The sequence below is a fragment of the Balaenoptera ricei genome, chromosome 17 (genome assembly GCF_028023285.1).
Source record: "Balaenoptera ricei isolate mBalRic1 chromosome 17, mBalRic1.hap2, whole genome shotgun sequence".
Lineage (NCBI taxonomy): Eukaryota > Metazoa > Chordata > Mammalia > Artiodactyla > Balaenopteridae > Balaenoptera > Balaenoptera ricei.
In genome coordinates, this window is record NC_082655.1 from 14,924,903 (window position 1) to 14,949,786 (window position 24,884).

Sequence of the window (24,884 nt, forward strand, 5' to 3'; positions counted from 1 at the left end):
GATCACCTAACCGCTAAGGTTCCTTTCAGCCTCAAAATGGCATTAATGGATTATCAATATGAATACTGCTGATGACAAAGGAGAGGGATTGAGGAAAAGGAACAGGAAATTTTATTCTGGTAAATCTTTTTGTGGACCTTAATTGATGTTACAAGGCTGTTTTCTCACTTTATTGCACTGCCCTAATATATACATCATTGTGAAAATTTTCCCTGTGATTCTTTTTATTAGCATATTTCAATCTCCTCCAAAAATGTATTTCATCGGAAGTTCTTTTCACTTGATTAACTGTAGAGTCTACAAATATGCCACTACAATGAACAAACACACACAGTCCTGGTGTGACATAATAGGAAGAAATATATATTTGGTTTCTGCCCCTAAAACCCTTGGAATCATCAAAGTGATAAAAGTCTTTTTGTATTCTAATGAGATGACTGGTGGCTAGGGGTACCTGGATAGTCTCAAGATGGGGGCTGGTTGCCATGGGAACCAACCACACGATTAGAGGGCTGGAGATTGACTCAATCACTAATGGCCAATGATTTAATTGCTCGTGCGTGGGTACTTAATGAAGCCTCCATAAAAACCCAAAAGGGCAGGGTTCAGAGAGCTTCCAGGTCGGTGAACACACGGAGGTGCTGGGAGCGAGGCAAGCCTGGAGAGGGCATGGAAGCTCTGTGCCCCTTCCCACTTACCTTGCCCTTTGCATCTCTTCCATCTGGCTGTTCCTGTGATGCACCTTTTTATAATAAATCGGTAATCTAGTAAATAAACTGTTTTCCTGAGTTCTATGAGCTGCTCTAGCAAATTATAGAACCCAAGGGCAGTAGGGGCAGTCTTATAGGACTGAGTGCTTAACCTGTGAGATCTGACACTAACTCCAGGTAAACAGTCTCAGAACTGAATTGAATTGTAGGACACCCAGTTGGAGAAATGGAGAATTGGAGAATTGCTTGGAGTGGGAAGTGGAGCTAGAAGTGTCACAAGCACTGTGAGTAGCAGAGTAGAAACAGTGCAGTTTTTCCTTACACCTGGGAAATACGAAGATATAGGCAAAACAACTGAGCTTTTTGAGAGAGCTGGATTTTTACTATTCTGTAGGCAATGCCTTTATACTTTTAACACTACAGATACCATAATTTTCAATGGCCTTCATTTATTTAAGTTATAATAATATTTTGCTTTTATAATTGACTCCAGTTTTAAAAGCTATATAAGAAATACAAACATTGGCTTCTTATGGTTGTTATTTTTATTGTCTTTGTGGCCACCACCCGACTATTATTACTTTCTTCTAATTTCTGCTTCTACTCAATAACATAATTATGGAATAAAGTATAACAGCAAGGCCAAAAAGAAACCTTCCCACTTAACTAGAGTCCTGGCTATAAGAAGCAGTTCTCTAGATGGAGAAATTTATTACAGCATAATGAAAATCCATAATGTGGATCTTCCTAAGAAAATAGGTCTTGAGAATGTGAGGTCAGTACGTGCTGGCTTCTCAAACCATTAAGTAATTTTCAAAATAAATTTAACATAAAAGATTTAAGTAAAATAATTACTCCTTTTTCATAAAATTAGGTGATGGGTGATAGGGTTATGGGTGTTCATAATTTTCTTTTTCTTTTTCTCTCTATCCCTCAAATTTTTAGATTTTTAGAATGCCTTATATCAGGGGGAAAACTAGAATATTACCCACCTAAGCATCCAGATTCAGAAGTATGCACTCAACTGAATGCTTAAGGTTTGCAAATCTGAAAGTTCAGTTATTCATAAGAAGCACAAATTTCTAAGGCCATGTAATTTTTAACTCTGATGGCTGTTCTTTTTTTTTTTTTTTTTTAATTTATTTATTTTTGGCTGTGCTGGGTCTTCGTTTCTGTGTGAGGGCTTTCTCCAGTTGTGGCGAGCGGGGGCCACTCTTCATCGCAGTGCGCGGGCCTTTCACTATCGCGGCCTCTCTTGTTGCGGAGCACAGGCTCCAGACGCGCAGGCTCAGTAGCCGTGGCTCACGGGCCCAGCTGCTCCGCGGCATGTGGGATCCTCCCAGACCAGGGCTCGAACCCGTGTCCTCTGCATTGGCGGGCAGACTCTCAAACACTGCGCCACCAGGGAAGCCCCTGATGGCTGTTCTTTATTCATCATTAACTCTAAAGTAACTGTCACAAAGTGAAAGTTCTGTTTATTGCCAAGGTGGAGATCAAGGTGAGAAAAAAAGGAATCAGGTTTAAAAAGATGATGACTCTTAACGAGAGTACAAATTCTGGATACATGAAAGAACAGATTATCATGCAATCAATTCACTGTATCACTTCTATCAGTCAGGACCGCAACTCGCTGCATGGAGAGGAAACCTGACCACCATTACTTAACCAAAAAGGAACTGATTTTCCTGCCATTACAACAAGTCCAGAAATAGACAGACTAGGGTCAGTACAATGACCCCAAAAGGTCCCAGCTTCTTCCTTCCACGACCAGACTCAACTCTGCCTTTACAAGTAGAAGACACCAAAGTCCAGGGAACACGTGAATGTCCAAGGCAAGTCATTGAGAACCTCACTAGCAGAATAGGACAAAAGCTGATGGGCTGTTTAAGAAAAAGCATGCAACCTCATTTCGGAATTCAAAAGCGAGAAGGAAAGGAAGAAGAAGAGGGAGAAAAAAGAAAAATCAGATAATGTTAACCTCAACAAAATAACCAAAATTTTCTGAGCTAAATACCACTAAATGTTATTTCAATATTATCCAACTGCTGCAAATGCCATCAGACGAACACAATCAATTTTCAATAAAGTGTAATGGTTAAGGGCAGAAACTGCAATCAAATCCCTTATGCTCAAATCTCAACTCCCACCACTTAGTAACTGTGTGACCTTTGGAGAGCACTTAACTTCGCTAAGCCTCAGTGGCTCATGTACCCAGTGGGGATAACAACAGTCCTTACTCTGAAGGATTAGTTAGGACCAAGTGAGATATCACTTGTGAAAACAGCACAGTGCCTGCATACATTAGACGTGTGTAACCAATCAAGCTATTATCATCTTTTGATCATTATGGCCATCATTATCATCACCGTACCTCAGAATAGTTCAACAAACATCCAATTACCTGACTGACCATAATAACTGAAGTCTTTCTGCTCTGTTTCTTTCAGCAAGTCACAGAAAGAAAAGCAATATAGAGAGTAAAATCCAGAAGCTCTCCAACAAAGTTTTCTCATCTGCTGGACCCTTGGGCAATTTAAATATACATCCTTTTACTCTTTTCTTCCAAACGTTCCTCACAAATATTCAGCGAGAATCTGATAAGAACTGTCAATCCTCAGGCACATACATTTTCCACGGAATCGCAGAACATTAACCAAACCTCTGAAGGCCATCTGAAGACACACCCTGACACAGGGGCAGGAAGAGAGAGGACGCAACCTGAGGTACACTAACATTTTAGGAAAGGGCCATTCCTCAAGTTTACTTGACTAAACTTAAAGGGCTTATGAAAATTCAGTTGCTTAAAGATGATGTTGATACCTACAGCTCTGATAAATTAGGTCGGTACATTCTGCTTAAGAAGACAGAAAAGTACGTAATAAACTTTAAAATCTGAAAAATAAGCTCCGGTTATCTGAAAAATCTCCTAACGTAACAAATTTCATTTCCCAGTTAGTTCAAATAAAGAATTACTAGAATACCAATAAATTTAGAGAAAAATTAATAGATAGGGTGGCAGCAAGAGTCTAATTGCCCAGACACCATATGCTGTAACGTAACACGGGAAAAGGTGATAATTTCAAATATGCTAGAAAGTTGAATAGGGGCAAGCACCTGTATAGGAATATGCAACCAACAGGAAACAAAACAAAACACATCACCACCCAAGTTCTTGGCAGCAGGAATCCCCTCCACCAATAATTTAATAATATAGTGACAAGAGAATTGCAGTGCAAAGTGAAAAAATGATCCCTAAGTGATTGTTACCACCTATTTTGTCAAAATTCATTCTAATTTGTGATGAAACTGGGCAACCCAAAAGGTCAACAGAAAGTGTGTCTAATCTTATAAGGCTAAGAAGAAAAGGGAATATTTCTGCTCTGAAGATAGTTCATGGACTTTCCCACTTGCTCTTCTGCACTTTAATTTCTCCCAGTCCATGGACTATTGCCCAAGAAAATAGTCAACTCAAATGCAAACCAAATGACTAAATGATAGCTAACATTTACTGAGCACTTATTAAGTATTAATGACTGCTCTATGTAATTTGTATTATCTCATTTAATCCCCACAATAATGCCATTTACAAATCAGAAATCTAAAACAGAGGTTACAAAACTTGTCCAAGGACACAAAAATAATAAGTGATGGAGCTTCGACAAGAACCCAGGCATTCTGTACACAAAGCTCTGCACTCTTACATTACACTATCCTGCCTATATCACAATGTAGGGGCATAATATAAGATACAAAGCACACAAATCGAATCCTCTTCACCTCAACTATAATATCTTAGTTGAACTTACTTTTTCCACCTGAGCTACTGAAATAACTTCATTAGCTACTTGAGGTATCTCCATCCTCCATAGCAGCCTCAGTATTGCCATGAGGTTATCTTTCTAGACCTGGATCTTGCCACATTCCTCCTCTACTTTAAACCATCCAATAATAAAGTCCTAACTTCTTTTAGGCCCTTAATGTTCAATGTTTAGGCCCTCAGTGTTCACTTAATGTTCGAATAGCATGTATATGTCTTCCTTCCCAGCTAAACTGTAAACAACCTAAAGGAAGAAACCTTTGTTAATCATTGTAGTGTTGGCTAACATGAATTACTGATTTAGCAGCATGCAAACCAAAAGCCTTAAATAGACTACAAACTCATCCACCTTTGCTCCCCTCTTCACATCACAGGCCCTTCTAAGCTCTGGCCCTTAAATTTCTAATTGCTGGCTATACTTTTTGATAGTTATTGAATAAACACTACACTAAGAGCACTTTGCATATACTATCTTATTTAACTCCAACAACCTTATAAAATGGGCATTTTTATCTCTATTTCACAGATAAAAAATTAGAAGTTCAAAGAAATTACCTATCTTTGAGCAAGTTATAGAACTAAAGCTGGAACTGGGACTAGAGCCCATATCAGGTTGATTCCAAGTCCTGCAATTAAGTAGCAATACTGGCTCTGTCTCCTAAAAGTCTTTCATCTACTGTTAGAGGCTGAGTTACTTTCAAATTTACTTAAATACCCGGTGTTTTTCTACTCTCTGGGTCCTCAGACGGCACCTCAGTCGGGCGTCACGTGAAAACTGCTCTCCTAACAAGCTCTTGCTCTATTACTCCAGTGGGGGTCATCCTAGGCATCCTCTCTGTAGGGAGTTTCTCCTGTCACCAAAGTCCTACTCATAAGCACTCCAATTCAGGTTCATAAGCAGCAGTTCTCAGGATGCGGTCCCCAAGACCCTTCCACAAGGTCCACAGGGTCAAAACTATTTTTATAATAATTGTCAGACCTGCAACAGAGGAGTTGCAACAGAGACCACATGGCTCACAAAACTGAAAACATTTGCTATCTGACCCCTTATGGAAAAACTTTGCCAATCCCTGCTTTAGAGCATGAATCTCTCAAAAAACGATGCTTATATTTCTTTTTAAATGAAACAGATGTTGCATTTTGCATCAAAATGTACTTCTTATTTTAAAAAAATAAAACAAAAACAAACAAAAATGAACTCTGTATCAAAAATACTAAGAAGCCTTCAAAGCAAATCCTGAAAAAAACTGACTACAATCCTCCAGGAGGTTATGTACCAGCTCTTCTCTCTTATGATTTAAGATCTTATTATGAGTTCACCCAGGCCTACCTACCAAAGCCAAATATCCATCACCATCAAAAGGAGACTACAAATCAGGCTGGACAGAGGTAAGACTTTTAGAGGCCACCCACTAAAGATGATGGGTGACTTCTGCTGCCAGCTGTGAATGAATATCTAGTATGGAACTGACCTTCCTGCCATGAGTGACTATAAGGCTGGACAAAATATATGAAGCAACTGCTTTCAGGCAGTGGGACAATAGGCAGAGCAGAATTGGGATGCCTGCGAAAAGGAAAGCAAGCGAGGTAAGTCCTCCAATTGCCCTCTTCCCTGCACAAGGGAGGAGGAATCCAAGCGGAGCACAGCAGTCTTAAAGGACTGAGAAGACAGAGGCTGGAGTTCAGGGAGGGTGAGCAGCAGGTGTTTTGCGAGACAGAGCGCTGGGGGGGGGCACGCAGAGAAAGCCCTTGAGGAATCTACACACAGATCCCCTTGAGTCTGATGCTGAATCCTAAGCTGAAGAGGAACAATTGCTGTGAGCTGTGAAGTGAACCATTCCCAGAATTCACGCAGGACTGGAAGACATTCAAATTCCATCCAGCAGAGTAGAGCTTTTTCATTGAACTCTCTGGGCAATCAACAGAGACTCCAGAAAGACCAAGCTTTGTAACAAGGCTAAATTAGCCCTAAAGTAAAGCTACACTGGACCTGCCCTAACGAAGTGTAACAAGCCTGGGAGGGATCAGCCTAATCCACAAATTACTTAGCTGCCAACCAAAACAAAGGTCAATACTCTTTAAAGGAAGATGACAAAATCCAAAAACTCAACAACATAATACACACAAGTGGCAACAGACAGAGATGACAGAATTAGCAGACAAAGATATTAAAATAGCTATTATAAATACGCTCCATGTGATCAAGCATACAGAGGAAAACATGAGCATAATGAAGAGAGAAATAAGATTCCATTTAATTCTTTTTCATGTCTTCTAAAGCTGAAAAATACAGTCTCTGAAATTAAAAATTCCCTGGATAGATTTAGTCAATTAGACACTTGAGAAGACAGGACTAATGAACTTGAAGACACAGCAAAAGAAACTATTCATACTAAAGTCAGAGAGAAAAAAAGACTTGAAAAAAATCACCAGAGCCTCAGTGACTTATGAGACATTACCAAGCAGCCTAATGTACATGTAACTGGAGCTCCAGAAGGAGAAGAGAGGGGAGAGATAGCAGCAGAATTTTTTTTCCAAATTTGATCAAAACTGTAAGCCTACAAATCCATAAAGCTCGAAGAACACTGGACAGAATAAACAAAGAAAATCACAACAAGGCACATCACAATCAAATTGCTGAAAAACAGTGATATTAAAAGGAAAACAAAAAGATTATGGTGCTCCCCTGCTTCCATATATAATATAAAATAAAAACAAATTTAATCCAAACAAAGCAAATAACATCTTTCTAGATCTTCTCATCAAAAAATTGTGGTCAAGTTCAGCAAAACTGAACTTCTCTCATTTTTTGTAGAGGCCTTCCTTTACCAGTACCCCTAGCATCAGCTTAGTCTGTCTACTGAGTAATTAAGCATGAACAAAATATAGTTAAATTACTGGAAAATAACTATCATAATGCTGTATACTGTACAGTTCACAAATGTCACATACTTTTTTTTTTTTTTTTTGGTTGTGTTGGGTCTTTGTTGCTGGACGTAGGCTTTCTCTAGTTGCGGCGAGCAGGGGCTACTCTTCGTTGCAGTGCATGGGCTTCTCATTGCGGTGGCTTCTCTTGTTGCGGAGCACGGGCTATAGGCACTCAGGCTTCAGCAGTTGCGGTGTGTGGGCTCAGTAGTTGTGGCTCGCAGGCTCTAGAGCGCAAGCTCAGTAGTTGTGAAGCACGGGCTTAGTTGCTCCGCAGCATGTGGGATCTTCCTGGACCAGGGATCGAACCCATGTCTCCGGCATTGGCAGGCGAATTCTTAACCACTGTGCCACCAGGGAAGTCCCACAAATGTCACATACTTTTGATTGTATGTTCCTTGAGGTCAGATACCTTCATGTTTCAGCCCATAAATTTCTAGTGCAGTCTCTAGTGGCTCATGGGGGTTTGAACACATATGAATGAGTCAATCTCATCTCATCCGCAGTACATCACTATGTGGTACGTAAAACAAGATGAGAAAACAGATGTCCAGAGGGATTAAATGATTGTCCCAAGGTTACCCAAAAGGTGAGCGGTATCTTGCATCCCTAGAGCAATGCCACCACTCAGGGTTACGTCAAAATAGACACAAAAGAAATAAGTTTTAATCATTACTTACTCTGAGTTTCCACAAGATTCAAAGCAACAGTAGAAGCTGTGTCCATTCCAGAGCTGATGCAGGACTGGAAGTTTTTCAAGGAGGAGAGTGCAGATTCTACACCACTGAAGGATATAAAACCAGTTGAACCTGAACTTGAAGTGGAACGCCCTGGCATCTTGAAATTATTACCTAAGTTTTCAAACACAATGAAACAAAATTTATGAATAAGAATAATAACTGCATAGGAAAACAGAACCACTATAAACATCTATATGAATGTATCCAGTACCCCACAAGTGCCACACAATTATCTACATTCTATATCACTTGAAACGATATCAAAGCATTGTCCCATCATCTGGGCCACCAAACATAATAGATGCATTTCAATATATAAAGAAGATGTACTTCAATATATAAAGGAGGGGGAACATCGTCTTCCAAAAGATTCCCTGATTCTTTAAAGAATTCAACAACAGCACAGTTCCTACATAAGTGTGTCATAAGTGTGTCAGAAAAAGTACACTGCTCATATAAAGAAAAACATAAGTGTGTCAGAAAAAGCACGCTGCTCATATAAAGCATTCTTCCAAAAAATGAAAATAGTAGCAATAAAATAGTTTAATAAGGGAGAATTTTGAAAACCTGTAATTTTTAACTTATCTGACACATATACATATTGAATTCTGAAAATTATAAGAAAACTTTTATTTCTGACAGTTCCTCTGGGTTCTAAGATTTATAGACTTGGTGAGATCCCAGATTGTTTCAGAAAAAAACAGAATTTGTCTGTAAATTCTTATCTTCTGGTAGCTCACCCACTGTAACAGTTTCAATTATTATCTTCATATTAAAACACTCCCTAATCTGTATCTTCAACCACCAACTCTTTAAGCTTTGGACTACCTACGTAAAGCTCCCTACAAAAAGACATCTTTGCTTAATTCACAAACCACCTGAAATTCAGTCCACTGAAACCATCCAGAAAAGTGGAGGGAATTTACACAGGCTTAGAGGAAAGGCTGTACGGTAGCAAAAAAGGTATTTTCTCAGAAATCATACTGATACAGCGTGAATTCAGGTTCTGCCACTGTACTGCTGAGTGACCATGGACAGATTGCTTAACTGTCTCTGAGCTGTCTAGTATCTGTGGCCCTTCCAATCCTCTCCACTGCCACCATGTTTACCTCACAACTGGATTACTACAGTAGTTTCTCAATTATTGGTCCCTTTTCATTAAATTCATCCATTCATTCAACAAATAGGCCTGTCAATCATTAGATTCATTAAAAACGACACAGGGTATAAAAAGGGAAGGTCACAGAGAAAGGCACTTAAGATGTTAATTTCTATTTTTGAGGTGTTAGTCTACTACAAACATCCATAATACAACTCATCATCAATTCAAATCATTCAATTAACAAATATTCAGTAAGTATTTTTTGGAACATAGCATAGACAGTCTTAATGAAGGATAAAGGTCCAGGTAGACCTGGGGACTTTAACTTTATCTGTTTTTTTTCTTTAAATGATCTTAAAAATCAAGACCTGAAGCAAATATGGCAAAATGTTACAGATGTTAAAATCCAGATGATGGAACAAGGGTTCTCATTATGTTATCTTCTGGGAGTTTCTGTGGTGTTAAAATTTCACACTGAGAGAGAGAAGACATGACCGTGTATATGAATGAAAAACCAATAATGACAAAGGAGTGGGGGGTGGGATGAATTGGGAGATTGGGATTGACATATATACACTAATATGTATAAAGTAGATAACTAATGAGAACCTGCTGTATAGCACAGGGAACTCTACTTCACTGTACAGTAGAAACTATCATGACATTGTAAAGCAACTATACCCCAATAAAAAAAAATTTAAAAAAAACAACAATAATGGTGTTTTGAATGTGTGTGTTTTGGTGAAAGACAGTATTTATTTACAATCTCACTTTATTATACCAAACAAGTTGGGATGGTTAACACAATATAAACACAAACATATGCAATAAGATGGAAAACATGTAAATTCATAAAAATCAGGATCAAAAAACAGATTAAAGGGAAAACCAAGTATATGAGAAAATTTAGGATGTAATCATATAAGCTTTAGGATTCTTTGATTCTACACAGCACTATATTTGTAAATACAAATTCGGCTATGAGATTTCCTGACAAGCAAAACAAAAAGTGAAAATTACAGAATTCTCTTTCTCCATAAAGTACGCCAAGAACTCAAGAAAAATAAGGCTTTCCATGGCAACCAAGGCAGCATGGATCATCACGTATGAGATAGTAAGAGTCACACTGAAAAATGTCCTTAGTAATATTCTTATGATACAGCAATAGTAAGCTTCTGAGGACTGTTTCTTAGATTATGTCTCAGGGTAAGCTAAGGACAGGACACTTGTGGCAGATTCCAGCTCAATGCCCACCAAACCCATTTCCTTTTCAACCTGCTTGTACAGCTAGACCACAGTTTGCAGCCTTCCTTGCAGTTAGGTGTGGCCGTATGATTGAATTCAAGGCAGTGAAACAGAAGCCATTTCCAGGCCCCGTCCATGAAAACGGCACTCTATCTCCACACTCTTTCCCATTTGTCAGCTTGAAACAGACAAGCAATGACCTTAGAAGCCACATACTGAAGACAGAGGACCACCAAATGGAAGAAGCCTAGGTTCCTACTTCACTGCTTGGAGGAAAACTGCCCACCAATCAGGCTCCATGCATGAAAGAAATAAAAAACTTCAATTGTGCAAAGCCATTTAGATTTGGGGGTATACCTATTATAACACCAACTGTTACTCAAAAAACACAATCCTGCAAAGATCAAACGATATGGTTCAAGTATTCAGTTTTCTAGTCAATCTTGATTCTAGTGTAAGTCTAAACTGTCTAGAGCAGCACTGTCTAATAGAACTTTCTGCCATGACAAAAATGTTCTATAATCTGCATTGTCCAATACAGAAGCTATTAGGCACGTGTGACTATTGATTAGCAGTGATTACTGAGAGTCATAATAGCATGACTATTGATGTGATTAGCGTGACTGAGGAATTGAGTTTTAAATTTTATTTAATTTTAATCAATTTAAATTTAAATAGCCATATTGGAAGTCAACTACACTTTTAAAAAATAATAGTAACATATATCTACATGCATTAAAACAGATTTAGAAATCTTTTTATATTGATTACCAAAACTTTAAAAAAAAAGAAACTGTTATTCTTGCTACATATTTACATTCATTAATCAGTTTATTAGCCATATCTGTCTTTAATACTATGACACCAGTATTTTTCTGAAGATATATTATCTCAATGTGGTCTTATTATTTTAATTTTTCATAGAACTTCCTGCGATTCTCTTCAAAATTGCACGTCATGCTTATGAATGTGAAACTGTTGACACCTTCAAATGACTCTTCTCTGAAGACCATGATTTTTTTTTAAATTGTGAAACACTACAGGTGCCAGGGAACCTGGTAATCTCAGAAGTAATGCTTCTAAATGGAGACTATTTTCTATTCTAATTTTTGAAATAGATATATGTAAATATTTCATCACTAATATTTTTACATACTGTCTTTTTGCCTCTTTTCAACAAATTTTTTTTTTTTTTTTTTTTAAACAGGGTGTTGGCTGACTTCTGCTGTATCTCTCTGATTTCCTATTTTGCCCTTGGCTGAGAGAAACCTCTGTTTTTTTTTGTTTTTTGTTTTTTTTAAAGTATTTATTTATTTATTTATTTATTTATGGCTGTGTTGGGTCTTCGTTTCTGTGCGAGGGCTTTCTCTCGTTGTGGCAAGCGGGGGCCACTCTTCATCGCGGTGCGCGGGCCTCTCACTATCGCGGCCTCTCCTGTTGCGGAGCACAGGCTCCAGACGTGCAGGCTCAGCAATTGTGGCTCACGGGCCCAGCTGCTCCGCGGCACGTGGGATCCTCCCAAACCAGGGCTCGAACCCGTGTGCCCTGCATTGGCAGGCAGACTCTCAATCACTGCGCCACCACGGAAGCCCAACAAATATTTTTATAAAACCAAATTTATCAAATAAGTTGCCCATTATTCTTGTCAATGCTTTGCTATATTAAAATAATGCAAAATCAAAACAAATTTTAAATAGCCACATGTGCCTAATGGCTACTGCATTGGATAGCACTGTTCTGGAAACACAATTATCAAAGTGTATACACACACACACATACACACACACCAGGGGGTAAGCCAGACGGAGTAAAGCCACAGTATGAACATGATATATCTTCCTGGAATATTAATTTTACTTAAAGATAACATGAAACACATTTATATTAAAAATAAACATTAGTTACGTTATAGAGTAGAATATGGAGGTGATACTAGTAGGGGTTAATGACTAAAAACTCTAGTAGGGGTTAAACACTGTAGCCTCTGGAACCAGACTACATGAGTTCGAAGACTGATTTTGCCAATTAAGTAGCTGAATAACTTTAGGCAAGTTATTTAACCTCTCAATGCTTCACTTTTCCTTTCTGCAACATGGGCATGATCCAGTGCTGACTTCAAGGATTACTGGGAGGACTGAATGAGTTCATATGTATAACAAAACACTCAGAATAATGTCTGGCATATAATCTTTTAAAATGAGAGCAAATATTACCATCAAGTTACTCATACAATACTGTGAGCAGCAATACAGAATAGCGCATAAGTGAACGGACCTTGGACATGAATGCCTGGAAATTCCACCTTGTCCACCCCACTTAAAACTGCATCACTCTGGTTGAGTTGCTTAACTTCTCTATCTTCAGTTTGCTCCCGTGTAAAAAGGAGATAATCACATCTATCTCACAGCATTATTGTAAGAATAAATTAAATTTTTTCAAATAAATGTATTTATTTATTTATTATTTATTTATTTTTGGCTGCATTGGGTCTTCGTCGCTGTGCGCAGGCTTTCCCTAGTTGCGGTGAGTGGGGGCTACTCTTCGTTGTGGTGCGCGGGCTTCTCATTGCGGTGGCTTCTCTTGTTGCGGAGCACGGGCTCTAGAGTGCAGGCTCAGTAGTTGTGGCACGCGGGCTCAGTAGTTGTGGAGGAGGGGCTTAGTTGCTCCGCGGCATGTGGGATCTTCCCGGACCAGGGCTCGAACCCGCGTCCCCTGCATTGGCAGGCTGATTCTTAATCACTGCGCCATCAGGGAAGTCCCCTAAATTAAATTTTGTAGTTTTCTCAAACTTGTCTGATCTTAAAAATCAGTTGAAATACTTACTAAAAATATAGTTATTAATGGATACTATCTCAGACCTATTGAATCAGTCTCTAGTGGACACGGAGGAAACTATTATTTTTATGAAGCACCCCAAATAATTCAAGTATGGAGAACACTGAGGTAACTTTGTCCCCCCCAAATTTATGTTTACCTTAACTCCCAATGTGATGATATATAGAGATGGAGCCTTTGGGAGTTGATTAAGTTTAAGTGAGGGGGGAGCCCTCATGATGGGATTAGTGTCATTAGAAGAGGAAGAGACACCAGGGTTTGCTCTCTCTGTCCACCATGTAAAGATACAGTAAGGTGGCTGTCTACAAACCAGGAAGAGAGCCCTCACCAGCATCCAACCATACCAGCACCATGGTCCCCAACTTCCAGTCTCCAAATCTGTGAGAAATAAATTTCTGTTGCTTAAGCCACCAGTCTATGGTATTTTTTTAATAGCAGCCTGAGCTGACTAAGACACAACGTATATAAGGATTAATATAATCCAGGATAAATAGAAAGTATCTACTGCATGGTAGCCATCCTTATTATATGAATGCAAAATTCACATTACGCCAATGAAACTTTACACTTGCAGAGAGGTGGGGAAAACGTCCGTCTGTTAATTCTGCACTATCAAGAGGAACGATTCAGATCGAGAAGCAAAGAGAATGGCTGGAGGCGAAAGATGGACTAAACGCACTTCTCCCTATTTCTCCCACTAAGTACAGCTAAGTACATAATTCACAGGACAGCCCCCCACAGCAAAGAATTATTTGGCACCAAATGTCAACAGTGCAGTGGTTGAGAAACACTGGTTTAAACTAACCCCCTTTGGAGCCTTCCCCAGGGGACTGTGACTGTTTTGTTCTCTGTACCTATGGTCTCAAAGAAAGTTTAAAACAAGGTTATGCACTTCCTGAGCTTTTCCCTAGCATGTTATGTTGCCTTCCCTAACAGGCCTTGCCTTTGTCTGTTGGTGCTGCTGTAACAAAATACCAGACACAATAACGTATAAACAACAGAAACATTTCTCACAGTTCTGGAGGTTGGGAAGTCCAAGGTCAAGGCACCAGCATAGTCGCATTCTGGTGAAGGCCCTCATCCGGTGATTCATGGCCAGGGCCTTCTAGTTCTGTGTCTTCACATGGTAGAAGGGGCAAGGGAGCTCTCTGGAGCCTCTTTTATAAAGGTATTAAGCCTACTAGGAGGGCTCCATCCTCGTGACCTAAGCTCTTCCCAAAGGCTCTACCTCTTAATACCATCACACTAGCTTTAGGAATTCAACATATGAATTGGGGGGTGGGGGTAGGAGGAGGACACAAACATTCAGACCAGAGCAGGTCTATAAGATTCTCTGTAGGTGAGGCCAATTATTAGCTAATGTAAAAATAAAAATACTCCTCTCATCCTTCTGTACAACAAGTGGTAAGCATAGGGCAAATAATTTAGATACTGTGCTGACCTCCTTTAAATCCACAGGGCCCTATACAAGTTCAGCCATAGCTGTATCTTCTTTTTCAGTACGCAAGGTTACATCTTTATGAAGCCCTCTCAGTTGCTTGTTCTCTCCTTCATGCTACCACTATCCCCCTCTTTCTCTCTCTCCCTCTCCCTTTCTATTTTAAAAACCATCATAACTACTTGCTCCCATATCTGCCACTCTTTCACCCTGGGAGCAACTTAAACTAGAATTCTGACAGATTCCACATAACATAAGACAGCTCCTCACGCGAAATAGGTGACCAATAAAGATTTAGGAGAGTTACATCAATAACAGAAACCACCATTTCTAGGTTCCCTATAACACGCCATAAACTGGTGCCCCTACAATTCGTTCTCATTATCCTTAATCTTCACAACCATTTCTAGGAGAGAAAAGGAAACTGACGCCCAGAGAGTTTATTTAAAGGATCTGCCCAAGGCCCTGCTTTGAAAGCCGGCTCAAACCAGATTTATTTAGATCAAGAATTCGTGATCTCACACTACTATATATAAAATAGACAAAACAAGGTCCTACTGTATAGCACGGGAAACTATATTCAATATCTTAATAAGCTACAAAGGAAAAGAATCTGAAAAGGAATATATATATATATACATTTACCTGAATCACTCTCTCTCTCTATATATATAATTATACATATATATTTACCTGAATCACTTTGCTGTACACCTAAAATTAACACATTGTAAATCAACTGTATTTCAATAAAAAATCAAAAAAGAATTCGTGATCTTTGCCCCACACACATAGAGCCCAAGGATGGAGAGATGGCGTCTTGGAGAGGGAGGTAAACCGCCCCAGCCTCATTGCTGTGGCGTGAAAAGAGCCAGGACCACAACACAGGTCCACAGACCGTAGCTCGGGGCACCGGCGGAGAGCCCGAGAGGGAGGCAACACCCCCCATCACCCTCCCCATCGCCACGCCCCGCTCTTGCCTTACCTGGCTGCCCGATGTAGCTCCGTTTGGCTGCGCCTGGACTCCCCACACCAAGACCCCCAACTACTTCCTTAACTCCCTAATCCTGTCGCTGAAACGGCGAGCGCGGGCTCAGGCGTCATCAGTCGTCGCCGGCGAGTGGTCACGTGACGCCCCGCCCCGCTCTCCGCCCCTTTGTCATGTGACGGCCGAGGGAGCTCGGGGCGGAAGCCGGGGTCCGGCAGGCTCTGGATAAGGCCTGGGGGTGGAAGAGGACCCCTGCGGAGACGGAGGGGTGGGGGCCGGGGTGCTGACTCCGCGCGCGACCGCCGGCCCTGCGCGTGCGCCTTGGCGCGGCCCGGGTGACAGGTGAGTAGGGGCGGTGTGCGCGCGCCCCCTCCTTCGCGTCCCCCGTCCCCTCCCCCGTCCCCTCCCCCGCCCCAGGGCTGGGCCGCGCTGGCCGTGGTGGGGGCTTCCGCGGCATGGGGTCGGGTCTGGATGAGGGAGCCTGGCGTGGAGGACTAAGGGTTTTCCTGGAGCTGCTGCTGCAGTCCAGGCTCTGCATCTCCATTCAGGTGGAAACAATTTTCCACGCCTCTTTGGCGCTTTAGGAAGTGATGTTCAGCTGCTTAGTCCGCATCTGATCCTTCCAAGTTTCCGGGAGCAATGCTCTGTGGACGTCGTGATTTCTTCATTTACTCTCCAGAAACCTGAGTGGTTGGTGGAAGCTTTTACGGTCTGACGGACCCGGGTTTGAATTCCAGTTCTACCACGGGCTGTGAGTTTGGGCAAGTCATTGCTCCTCTCTGCACCTTAACTCCCTCACCTATGACATGCCAAAGTCCTTTGGATTTCAAAAAATAGTTTCGAGGGTCCTAATTTGTCTGTGGTCGTACAGTTAAAAAAACAAAAAAACACAGAGCCGGTAATGGAACCGGGTCTCCTGATTGATTCCAAGTGCGTGGAGCTTCCTCCAGCCTAGGTGATGGCTGGGAGAAGCGGGAGGGAGAGGCTTTACTGCCTTTGCCCACAACAAGGAACACCTTCCGGTTTTTCTTCTTTCTTTTTCAGGATTCTCAGACTAGAGTGATTAGGCTCATTTTAGAACTTTTCTGGAAGAGATATGCCGGTCACTTTAGATCAACAACCGCTATAGTTTGTTCCTGATAACGGATTGGTGGAGACCAGTGCTTCCTTCTTTATGGAACTGAGGTTTTATAAAAGGATTAAAATAGATCAGTCTTCTTTTGTCCTCTGAGTAGGATAAAGAGTGGTTCTTCCCAGGGCAATTTAATTTTCAGAATTCAGTTCTGTACTCATTGGGTAATTGGTATGATGTTGCCATGCTTTATCCTTGAAAGCATGTTGTCTTTTGTCTAGGATTACTTTCCAAACTAAAGATCATAATTCCATACCAAATTCTTGAAAATGAAGTTACAACCACTTTTCTGGGTGCCTTGTAAAAACAAAATTAGGAAATTGAGTGGGATCTCTTAGTTTCATTTCATGTCAAATAGTAAGAGAGGCTGTACTGAGAAAGCTGGTCTTCATGAGTTGTCTTCATCCCTAGCACCAGGAGAACCTCTAAAAGGAAGATTTGTTGGGGGCGGGGGAGAGATGAACTGGGAGATTAGGATTGACATATATACACTAATATGTATAACATAGATAACAAATGAGAACTTGCTGTATAGTACAGGGAACTCTACTCAGTGCTCCGTGGTGACCTAAATGGGAAGGAAATCCAAAAAAGAGGGAATAGGGGATATATGTATACGTATAGCTGAGTCACTTCTCTGAACAGCAGAAACTAACACAACATTGTAAAGCAACTATACCCCAATTTAAAACAAAAAAAAAGGAAGATTTAATATAGCTTCTTCTACCATGGTTATTTGCATCTCATTCTAGAGTGATTTTTTTTTTAATCTCAACTAAGTCTTAACATCTTCTATAAAGCCACCTACCTCTGAGTTCACTGCAACATGATTAGGCATCTTTAATTATGCTTCTTAGATTCTGTTCTTTAGGACCAGTTTTTCAGCCAACAGTGAGGCTATTTACCAAAGACTTTAGCCAAATAATATTTTGAAAGTTGCCTACAGTGTAACTCTTAGGTAAAAAGGATTAAAATAAGACTTGGACACACAAGAATTTTGACTTAAGTCATTATCCCAGGCCTAAGCCTCCCTGACCACGTGCGTGCAGGCGCCGAGTATATCTGTCTGTCTGTTTGTTGGGAAAGAAGGCAGGTCATGTTGCCTTGCTTTAAGCTGTTTTCTCTTTGGCCACATTGTCTGTCCTATCTTGGTATCCAAATGGTAGCAGTTAAACCTGTTCATCATAGCCTGCCCTCCTCTGAATTGAGTCTAAAGTTTCATCCTGCTGAGACCTGGGTTAGTTTAGTGGTCTTCAGAGGACTTCAGGTGACTTTTGTTCTCATTTTCCTTTATTTTCTCACTTGTCTTATTTTCCAAGGCAGGCCGTTTCAGTGGGAAAAATGGAATGAAATAATCTGAAATTCAGCCTGTTAGAGATCAACGTGGCTTAACAAGCAAGCATCACAGAGAAAACTGAACAGACTTGTTACTAATTTATGCCTTAATGTGTATTATACACAACCCTCATGAGAGAGAGTTCTGGACAACTGTAGTGGCTTCTCAGTAATCTCTGCTATGGGACCCAACTCCACCTACCCTACCTCTGCTTCTGTCCCTTAGTACTTACTTGTAACCCCTTCCTGGAATGCCCTTCTCTTAGATCACTATCGGTAAACTAACAAATTACCCTCAAACCTAGTGGCTATAAAACAATAAGCATTTATTGTCTTATTAACGTTTGTGGTCAAGAATCAGCTATGTGGCTTAGCTGGGTGCCTTTGGCTCAGGGGCTCTTGGGAGGTTGCTGTGCTGTGAACACAAACTGGGGTTGGGGGGATCCATTTTCCAGCTCATTCAAGTGGTGGTTGGCAGACTTCTCCATCGTCCCAAGGGCTCCTCCACAGGGCTGTCTCACAACCTGACAACTTGCTTCTCCCAAGACACACATGCTGGAAAGGGCTCCCAAGCCAGAAGTCACAGTCTTTTTTGCACTCTCATTTCAGAAATGGTATCTTTCACATCTACCATATTCCCTTCTTTAGATGGGAGACAGTAAGTCGCACTCAGGGAATGAACAGGAAGGTGGAGGTCATTGGGGACCATCTTAGAGGCTATAGATACCTTTACTGCTTGGTCCCTCACTTGCTTCTGGTCTCTGCTCAAATATCATCTTACCAGAGAGGCTTTTACAAACTCCTGTATGTAAAATAACACACGCTCCATCCCTTTGTCATGCTTTTCTTTACAGCATTATCAAAGCCTGATATGTAATACATTTATTTGTTTATCTCTTTCCCACTCCCAATAGTAGGTAGGCTTCATGAGAGCAGGGACTTAGTTATGTTCACTACGGTAGCCTCAGGTCCTAAAACAGTGCTTGGCACATAGTAGGCACTGGGTAGATATTTGCTGAATAAGTGAATCTGTATCATTGGAAATGCTTTCACCTGCATATAATCCAGAACCCAATTAACATTAGGTAAACCATAAAAGCAGTCCATTTAACAAGGATTACAGAGGTAGGTAGTGCCACAGTTGAATCAAGGAATCAGTAACATCGATAAGAATTTAGATTCCTTCCACACCACAGTCTGCAGGTTCTTGGCGTTTTTTCTCTTAGGCCTGTTACCTCATGGTCTCAAGGTGGCTACTGCAGCTTCAGGCACCAGATATTCACTGGACCACACTCAGAGGCAAGAAGAAGGGATAGCCAGAGCAACAAGAGAAATTTCTCTTGATGTGCCTCTCTCCTTGTAGCTGGAGAAAAAAAAATATTTCCTAGAAGTTTACCATAGACTTCTTCTATCTCATTGGTCAAAAGTGAGTCACATGTCTAACCTGGCTTCAAGGGAGGGAAACTGAGGATCTGACTGTTTTGTCCTCTAGAATAAGAAAGGAGTAGGTGAGTGGGAAGTACTGTTGAGGAGCCAACAGTTGCTGCCACACATCCCAGTAAATTAAGACATTTCTAAATTTTGAATCAATGATAGAAACTTCCAAAAGGAAAAAAGAAAACCCTTAAGGGTTATACAAAGCTTCCAGGTAATAGATAACTACAGTAGGTAGCTCATCACGTGGGTGAACTTTAAAAATGTGTGACAGGCATTGAGGAATGTTTTGCTGTGGCTACAGAGGAAGTCAGAAGTCTTTCCACATTCTGGTTTCATGTACAGTGAGGGCTTCATTATTTGAGTCTCTAAACTTAGACCACGTATGAGAATAAAAGTTGGCATTGATGTAAACATCTTAATAAACTGACCACTTGTAACATTAGTCCTCATTCAGATATCCTTGTCCAAAACTGTCTATTCGGTCAGTAAATTCTTACTTTTCTTACTTTTTGGTCAGTCTTCCTTTTTTTTTTTTGGCCAGGTCATGCAGCATGTGGGGATCTTAGTTCCCCAAGCAGGGATCGAACCCGTGCCTCCTGCACTGGGAGCACGGAGTCTTAACCATGGGGCTACCAGGGAAGTCCCTTGGTCAGTTTTCTTAATTGTTGACATCATGTTGATAGAGCAGGATCCCAATGCCAAGTGAAAGTGCAAATATTGGGAAGTCACAGGCCTTTATGAAGTTGAAAAATAATTCAGGCTTCCATGAAGTTCACAATTGATGACCTAGCTAAATTAACAATTAGAGGAGAGAAATGCAACAAAGATTATGACACAATTAACACTTCAAAAGATAATGAGGTGAAAAAGAATTGGGAGAGCCCTTTGGAAAAATGAATGATGCCTTGGAAATTTTTTGCAAAAATTACCCATTTAAAGATCATACTATGAAAGACAACTGTGGAGTACAAAACACTGTATTATCGAAATGACGATTTGATGAAGTCAGCTTTTGACTCGTTCTTGGTTTGTCCACTGAATACAGAGTTTCTGCAATTTTACTCTCAATTTTGTTAAGCATAAAACTTACTGTCAGAAGTTTTGATGGTATCATTTGAAGATACATTCCTAAACAGAACTTCTCCACTGCTTAGCATTGAAATAGTTGTCCTTACTTTTAGAATCACCCTGTCACATTTCTCAGGCATATATTAGTCTCAATAACAGGACCTCCCATACTTGACATATGAAAAAAACTTTTTTTTCTCTTTTTTTGGCTGTGCCACGCAGCTTGTGGGATCTAGTTTCCCAACCAGGGATTGAACCCAGGCCCTCAGCAGTAAGAGCACGGAGTCCTAACCACTGGACTGCCAGGGAATTCCCTGAAAAAACATTTTTAAAGGTTGTTCCCTCATCTAATTCTAGTAGATTTTAGGACATAGTTATCTTTTCCCAAAGGTAAAAGAAGTGGTACAATTCCTATAAGGAAAATTTAATAATCTGTTCCCAATTTAGGGCACCTTGGAACCTTCTCCCAAGCTCAGGGATCAGCTACATCAGGTCTTTTCTCATGGAGAGACGTGAATAAAGCGTTGAGAAAGAGGCCAAAAGTAGCAATTTAGCAAAGTCCCTCTACAAGGAAAACATGAAGGGTGGAAAATAAATGCCTCCCTCCATATCAGAACTCACGTGTTATAATTTTTTTTCAGTGAGTTTGGAAGAAAAATATTGTGTGTGTGTTTCACACGGTTCCTTAAAAAAATGGAGATTTTCATACTTCTTTTTTTTTTTGGATGCAGGTCCTTTAATGGAGCGGCCTGTGTTTCTGCAGACCTGGTTTCATCTGATGATTTACAGACCCCTGCTCTGAAGCCAGTTACACATTTCCCTGTGGCTGGGCACAGAGTAGTTGATTATCCTCACGATGTTGGACTTTTTGGCTGAGAATAACCTCTGTGGCCAAGCAATCCTAAGGATTGTTTCCTGTGGCAATGCCATCATTGCTGAACTTCTGAGGCTCTCTGAGTTTATTCCTGCTGTATTCAGGTTAAAAGACCGAGCTGATCAACAGAAATATGGAGATATTATATTTGATTTCAGCTATTTTAAGGTAATCTTCCTCAACAGCTTTTCTTACCAGTCTTTTCTACAAAAAGCATGCTTTCTTTGGAAACCAGGAGACTCTGAGAGGTTAAATAATTATGGAGGAGGAGTTAAAAAGAAAAGCTTTTCAACCAAATTTAGTATCAGCTAACTTTAAAATAATATAAACATACTGTGTGGAAGCCCTAACACAATATAATCAAATTTTAAAAAGATAACTTTGGTATAATGTATTTCACATTGAAGTACCCCACACTTAAAAGCATGTCAATTGTGGTTGCAATTCAAGTCCATTTCTTTAAAAGGGATTTTATATCTATGCTTCTGATATCTTCATTACTTTCTGTTCCTCTGCTTTCAATTTTTGATATCCCTTTTGAGGCATAGGAACAAATTTTTTTTTTTGAGATGCATTAACTTTTATTGGTATAAGTACAGAATATAATAAAAAATTTATACAATTTCCTGTGTTCAAATATTTCAAAAATAAAGTTTTCTTTAAGTCCAGAATAACTTGTAAGCCTCAGACCATTGGTAGATTCCATTTAGACCATGCCCCAAGAGTATGAAATTTGCAGGTAGATTTAGCTATAAAATGGGAATATGATTTCATATAAGCTGCTGAAAATTATACTTCGATTTCCCCTTTCCCAAAATCCACTATGCTAATAACCTGCTGAAGTTCAAAACTATGAGGAACAAATTTTTAAAAGACTATTTTGAAATTGTTACCAATAATTCTATTGGTTTGTGACTCTTTTCTTGATGTTTCACATAAATGTGTTTTTCTTCTTAGGGTCCAGAATTATGGGAAAGCAAACTGGAAGCTAAGCCAGAGCTACAGGATTTAGATGAAGAGTTTCGGGAAAACAACACAGAAATTGTGACCAGATTTTATTTAGCATTTCAAAGTGTGCATAAATATATTGTAGACTTAAACAGGTATTGACTAATTTAGTCATAGCTTATTTTGATAGTAAATAGTGGAGAGGGAGAAGGGATGGACTAGAACATGTATGTCTTTCTGAGTTACTAAGAAATTTACTAGCTTATACCGTGTATAATTGTCTTTTCCTTCCTGTGGCACTGGTCATCTTAAGTATTTTAGAGTTTTAATATAATTTCCTGCTCTTGTTAAGTATTATAATCATCTTGCTTTGTACCAAGTCAGTTGGCTTTCAATCTTGATCCTAATTTAGTTTATTATATATGAGAAGTGAAAAAAAAAAGGAACTTATTTTTGTAGCGTTGGTAACCATAGCCTTCCTTCTTATCCCTCACCAGACAATATTGTCTTCCTTCTAGCCCTTAAGAATTCATTACTCATTAGCTTTTAAACTAACTAGTCCATGTTCTTATGCCATTATTCCCAAGATACCTGTAATTCATAAATCAAGACTATGGAATATTCCTTTTACTTGGAGTGGCCATAAATAATCTGTGGCCCTGATCACTATGAGTTCCTGCTCACAAATCTGTTCCTAAGAGCATGAATGGCCACAAAGTATTTGAAGGCCAGAATGCCTGATATCTTGCCTAATCTTTTAAAAATCTTTACTGTCCTTCTTCAAAGGTATTAACATTTTTATTATCAATGAATAACTTGCTCTGGGGTTTCATTTCTAGATATCTAGATGATCTCAATGAAGGTGTTTATATTCAGCAAACCTTAGAAACGGTGCTTCTCAATGAAGATGGAAAACAACTTCTAGTAAGTAGTAGTGACCATTTAAAATTAAAAAATCAAGAATGTCAAACTTAGCGTTACTTTTTTTCCTGTAAGTCACAAATACATACAGTGTATCCTTCTTTAAGGAGAAGCAAAATAGACTGATAATTATCTTCTAACTGGCAGGTCTTTGTCTGAATTTAGAACATAGTAGACTTTGAGCAGAGCTACAAGTGAATAAAGATTATGTGCAGGTTATGAGCTTCCTCAGTGTAACAATACTATCTTCTTTATCTTTTGCATCCCAGACATCTAGCCTGGTACCTAGTACATCATGATCACTTAAGAAATGTTTGTTAAATAAGTGAATGACTTATTATGTATTCATAATATTGGGATTCCATTTTGGTATCCCAAGCAAAATATGAAAAATAGACCAACTGAAAGATAGTCATTGTAAATTAAACTTTATCTTGCATAAACTTTTCAAAGCTCATTCTGTACAGAAGGTGAGAACCCTTTGGGGGGAACCTGCATTCTCCTTGTAATATAAAGTTTTTAGGAGGAACCAGAGCAGAGTTCTCCTTTTATACATTATCAGCTTCACTCCATAAGCATGTGTACTCCTGTGAACTTGGCTGTTGTCTTTTTCTCTTCATAGTGTGAAGCACTGTACTTATATGGAGTTATGCTCCTGGTCATCGACCAAAAGATTGAAGGAGAAATCAGAGAGAGAATGCTCGTTTCTTACTATCGATACAGGTATCCCTGGGCTAAGACTACACCCTCCAAAAGCACTGCCATTGGTAAAGTACAGTGTAGGTTTCCATCCTCCTTTTATTGTGAACAGCAGCAATATGATCTAGAATGCAAAAGTGTAAGATTCTTATCACTTCTAAGTATAATACATAATGTAGAAATATAACAATCTGTGTTTTATATCATCATTATAATAGATTATATGTCATATAATCTAGTATATATAGAGTAATTTATTATAGATTATTAGAGATATATAGCTTATCATGTCCATCATGATACCTCAGTTTTTTTTAAAAGGAATGTGAATTTTCCTTACCTGAAAGATAAATTTGGGAATTTTGGAAGTCTAATGAATTTTGTTTTCAAGTTTTCAAATACTACTCCTTGGCAGATGTAAGGAAATGAATGAGTTTTCTGTTATCATTTTCAGGTTGATACATTTTGAAAAGTTATCATTCAGGGCCAGGTTGAAAGTGAGTTCTTACCCATGTATATGTAGAACCAACAACAGAACAAACAGTAACACGCATCCCAACCATGTGTTACATGTGTCTTTACAGAGCTATGACTTCAAGAAGCAGGGTCTTAAAAACAGGACCCACCTTAACCAACTGTGATTTCAGTCCCTAACGTACAGTTTTCAGTT

The 24,884-nt window shown here is 39.6% G+C and overlaps 2 protein-coding genes across 7 annotated transcripts in view; one reads left to right on the plus strand and one right to left on the minus strand.

The window, feature by feature from the left end:
- Positions 1-15,916, minus strand: part of NSMCE2 (NSE2 (MMS21) homolog, SMC5-SMC6 complex SUMO ligase) — a 243,482-nt gene extending 227,566 nt beyond the window's left edge. For all 6 annotated transcript variants that reach the window (XM_059902075.1, XM_059902074.1, XM_059902076.1 and 3 more), the window contains exons 1-2: positions 15,798-15,916; positions 8,133-8,303 (exon numbers count right to left, since the gene is read on the minus strand). In XM_059902075.1, the coding sequence (XP_059758058.1) occupies positions 8,133-8,289 (157 nt within the window). In that variant the 5' untranslated portion in view covers positions 8,290-8,303; positions 15,798-15,916. The remainder of the gene's footprint in view (positions 1-8,132; positions 8,304-15,797) is intronic.
- Positions 15,917-15,981: 65 nt separating this feature from the next.
- The window catches only part of WASHC5 (WASH complex subunit 5), a 56,447-nt gene continuing 47,544 nt past the window's right edge, over positions 15,982-24,884 (plus strand). The window contains exons 1-5 of the mRNA XM_059901162.1: positions 15,982-16,142; positions 21,504-21,814; positions 22,604-22,749; positions 23,434-23,518; positions 24,138-24,238. Coding sequence (XP_059757145.1) covers positions 21,629-21,814; positions 22,604-22,749; positions 23,434-23,518; positions 24,138-24,238 — 518 coding nt within the window. The 5' untranslated portion in view covers positions 15,982-16,142; positions 21,504-21,628. The remainder of the gene's footprint in view (positions 16,143-21,503; positions 21,815-22,603; positions 22,750-23,433; positions 23,519-24,137; positions 24,239-24,884) is intronic.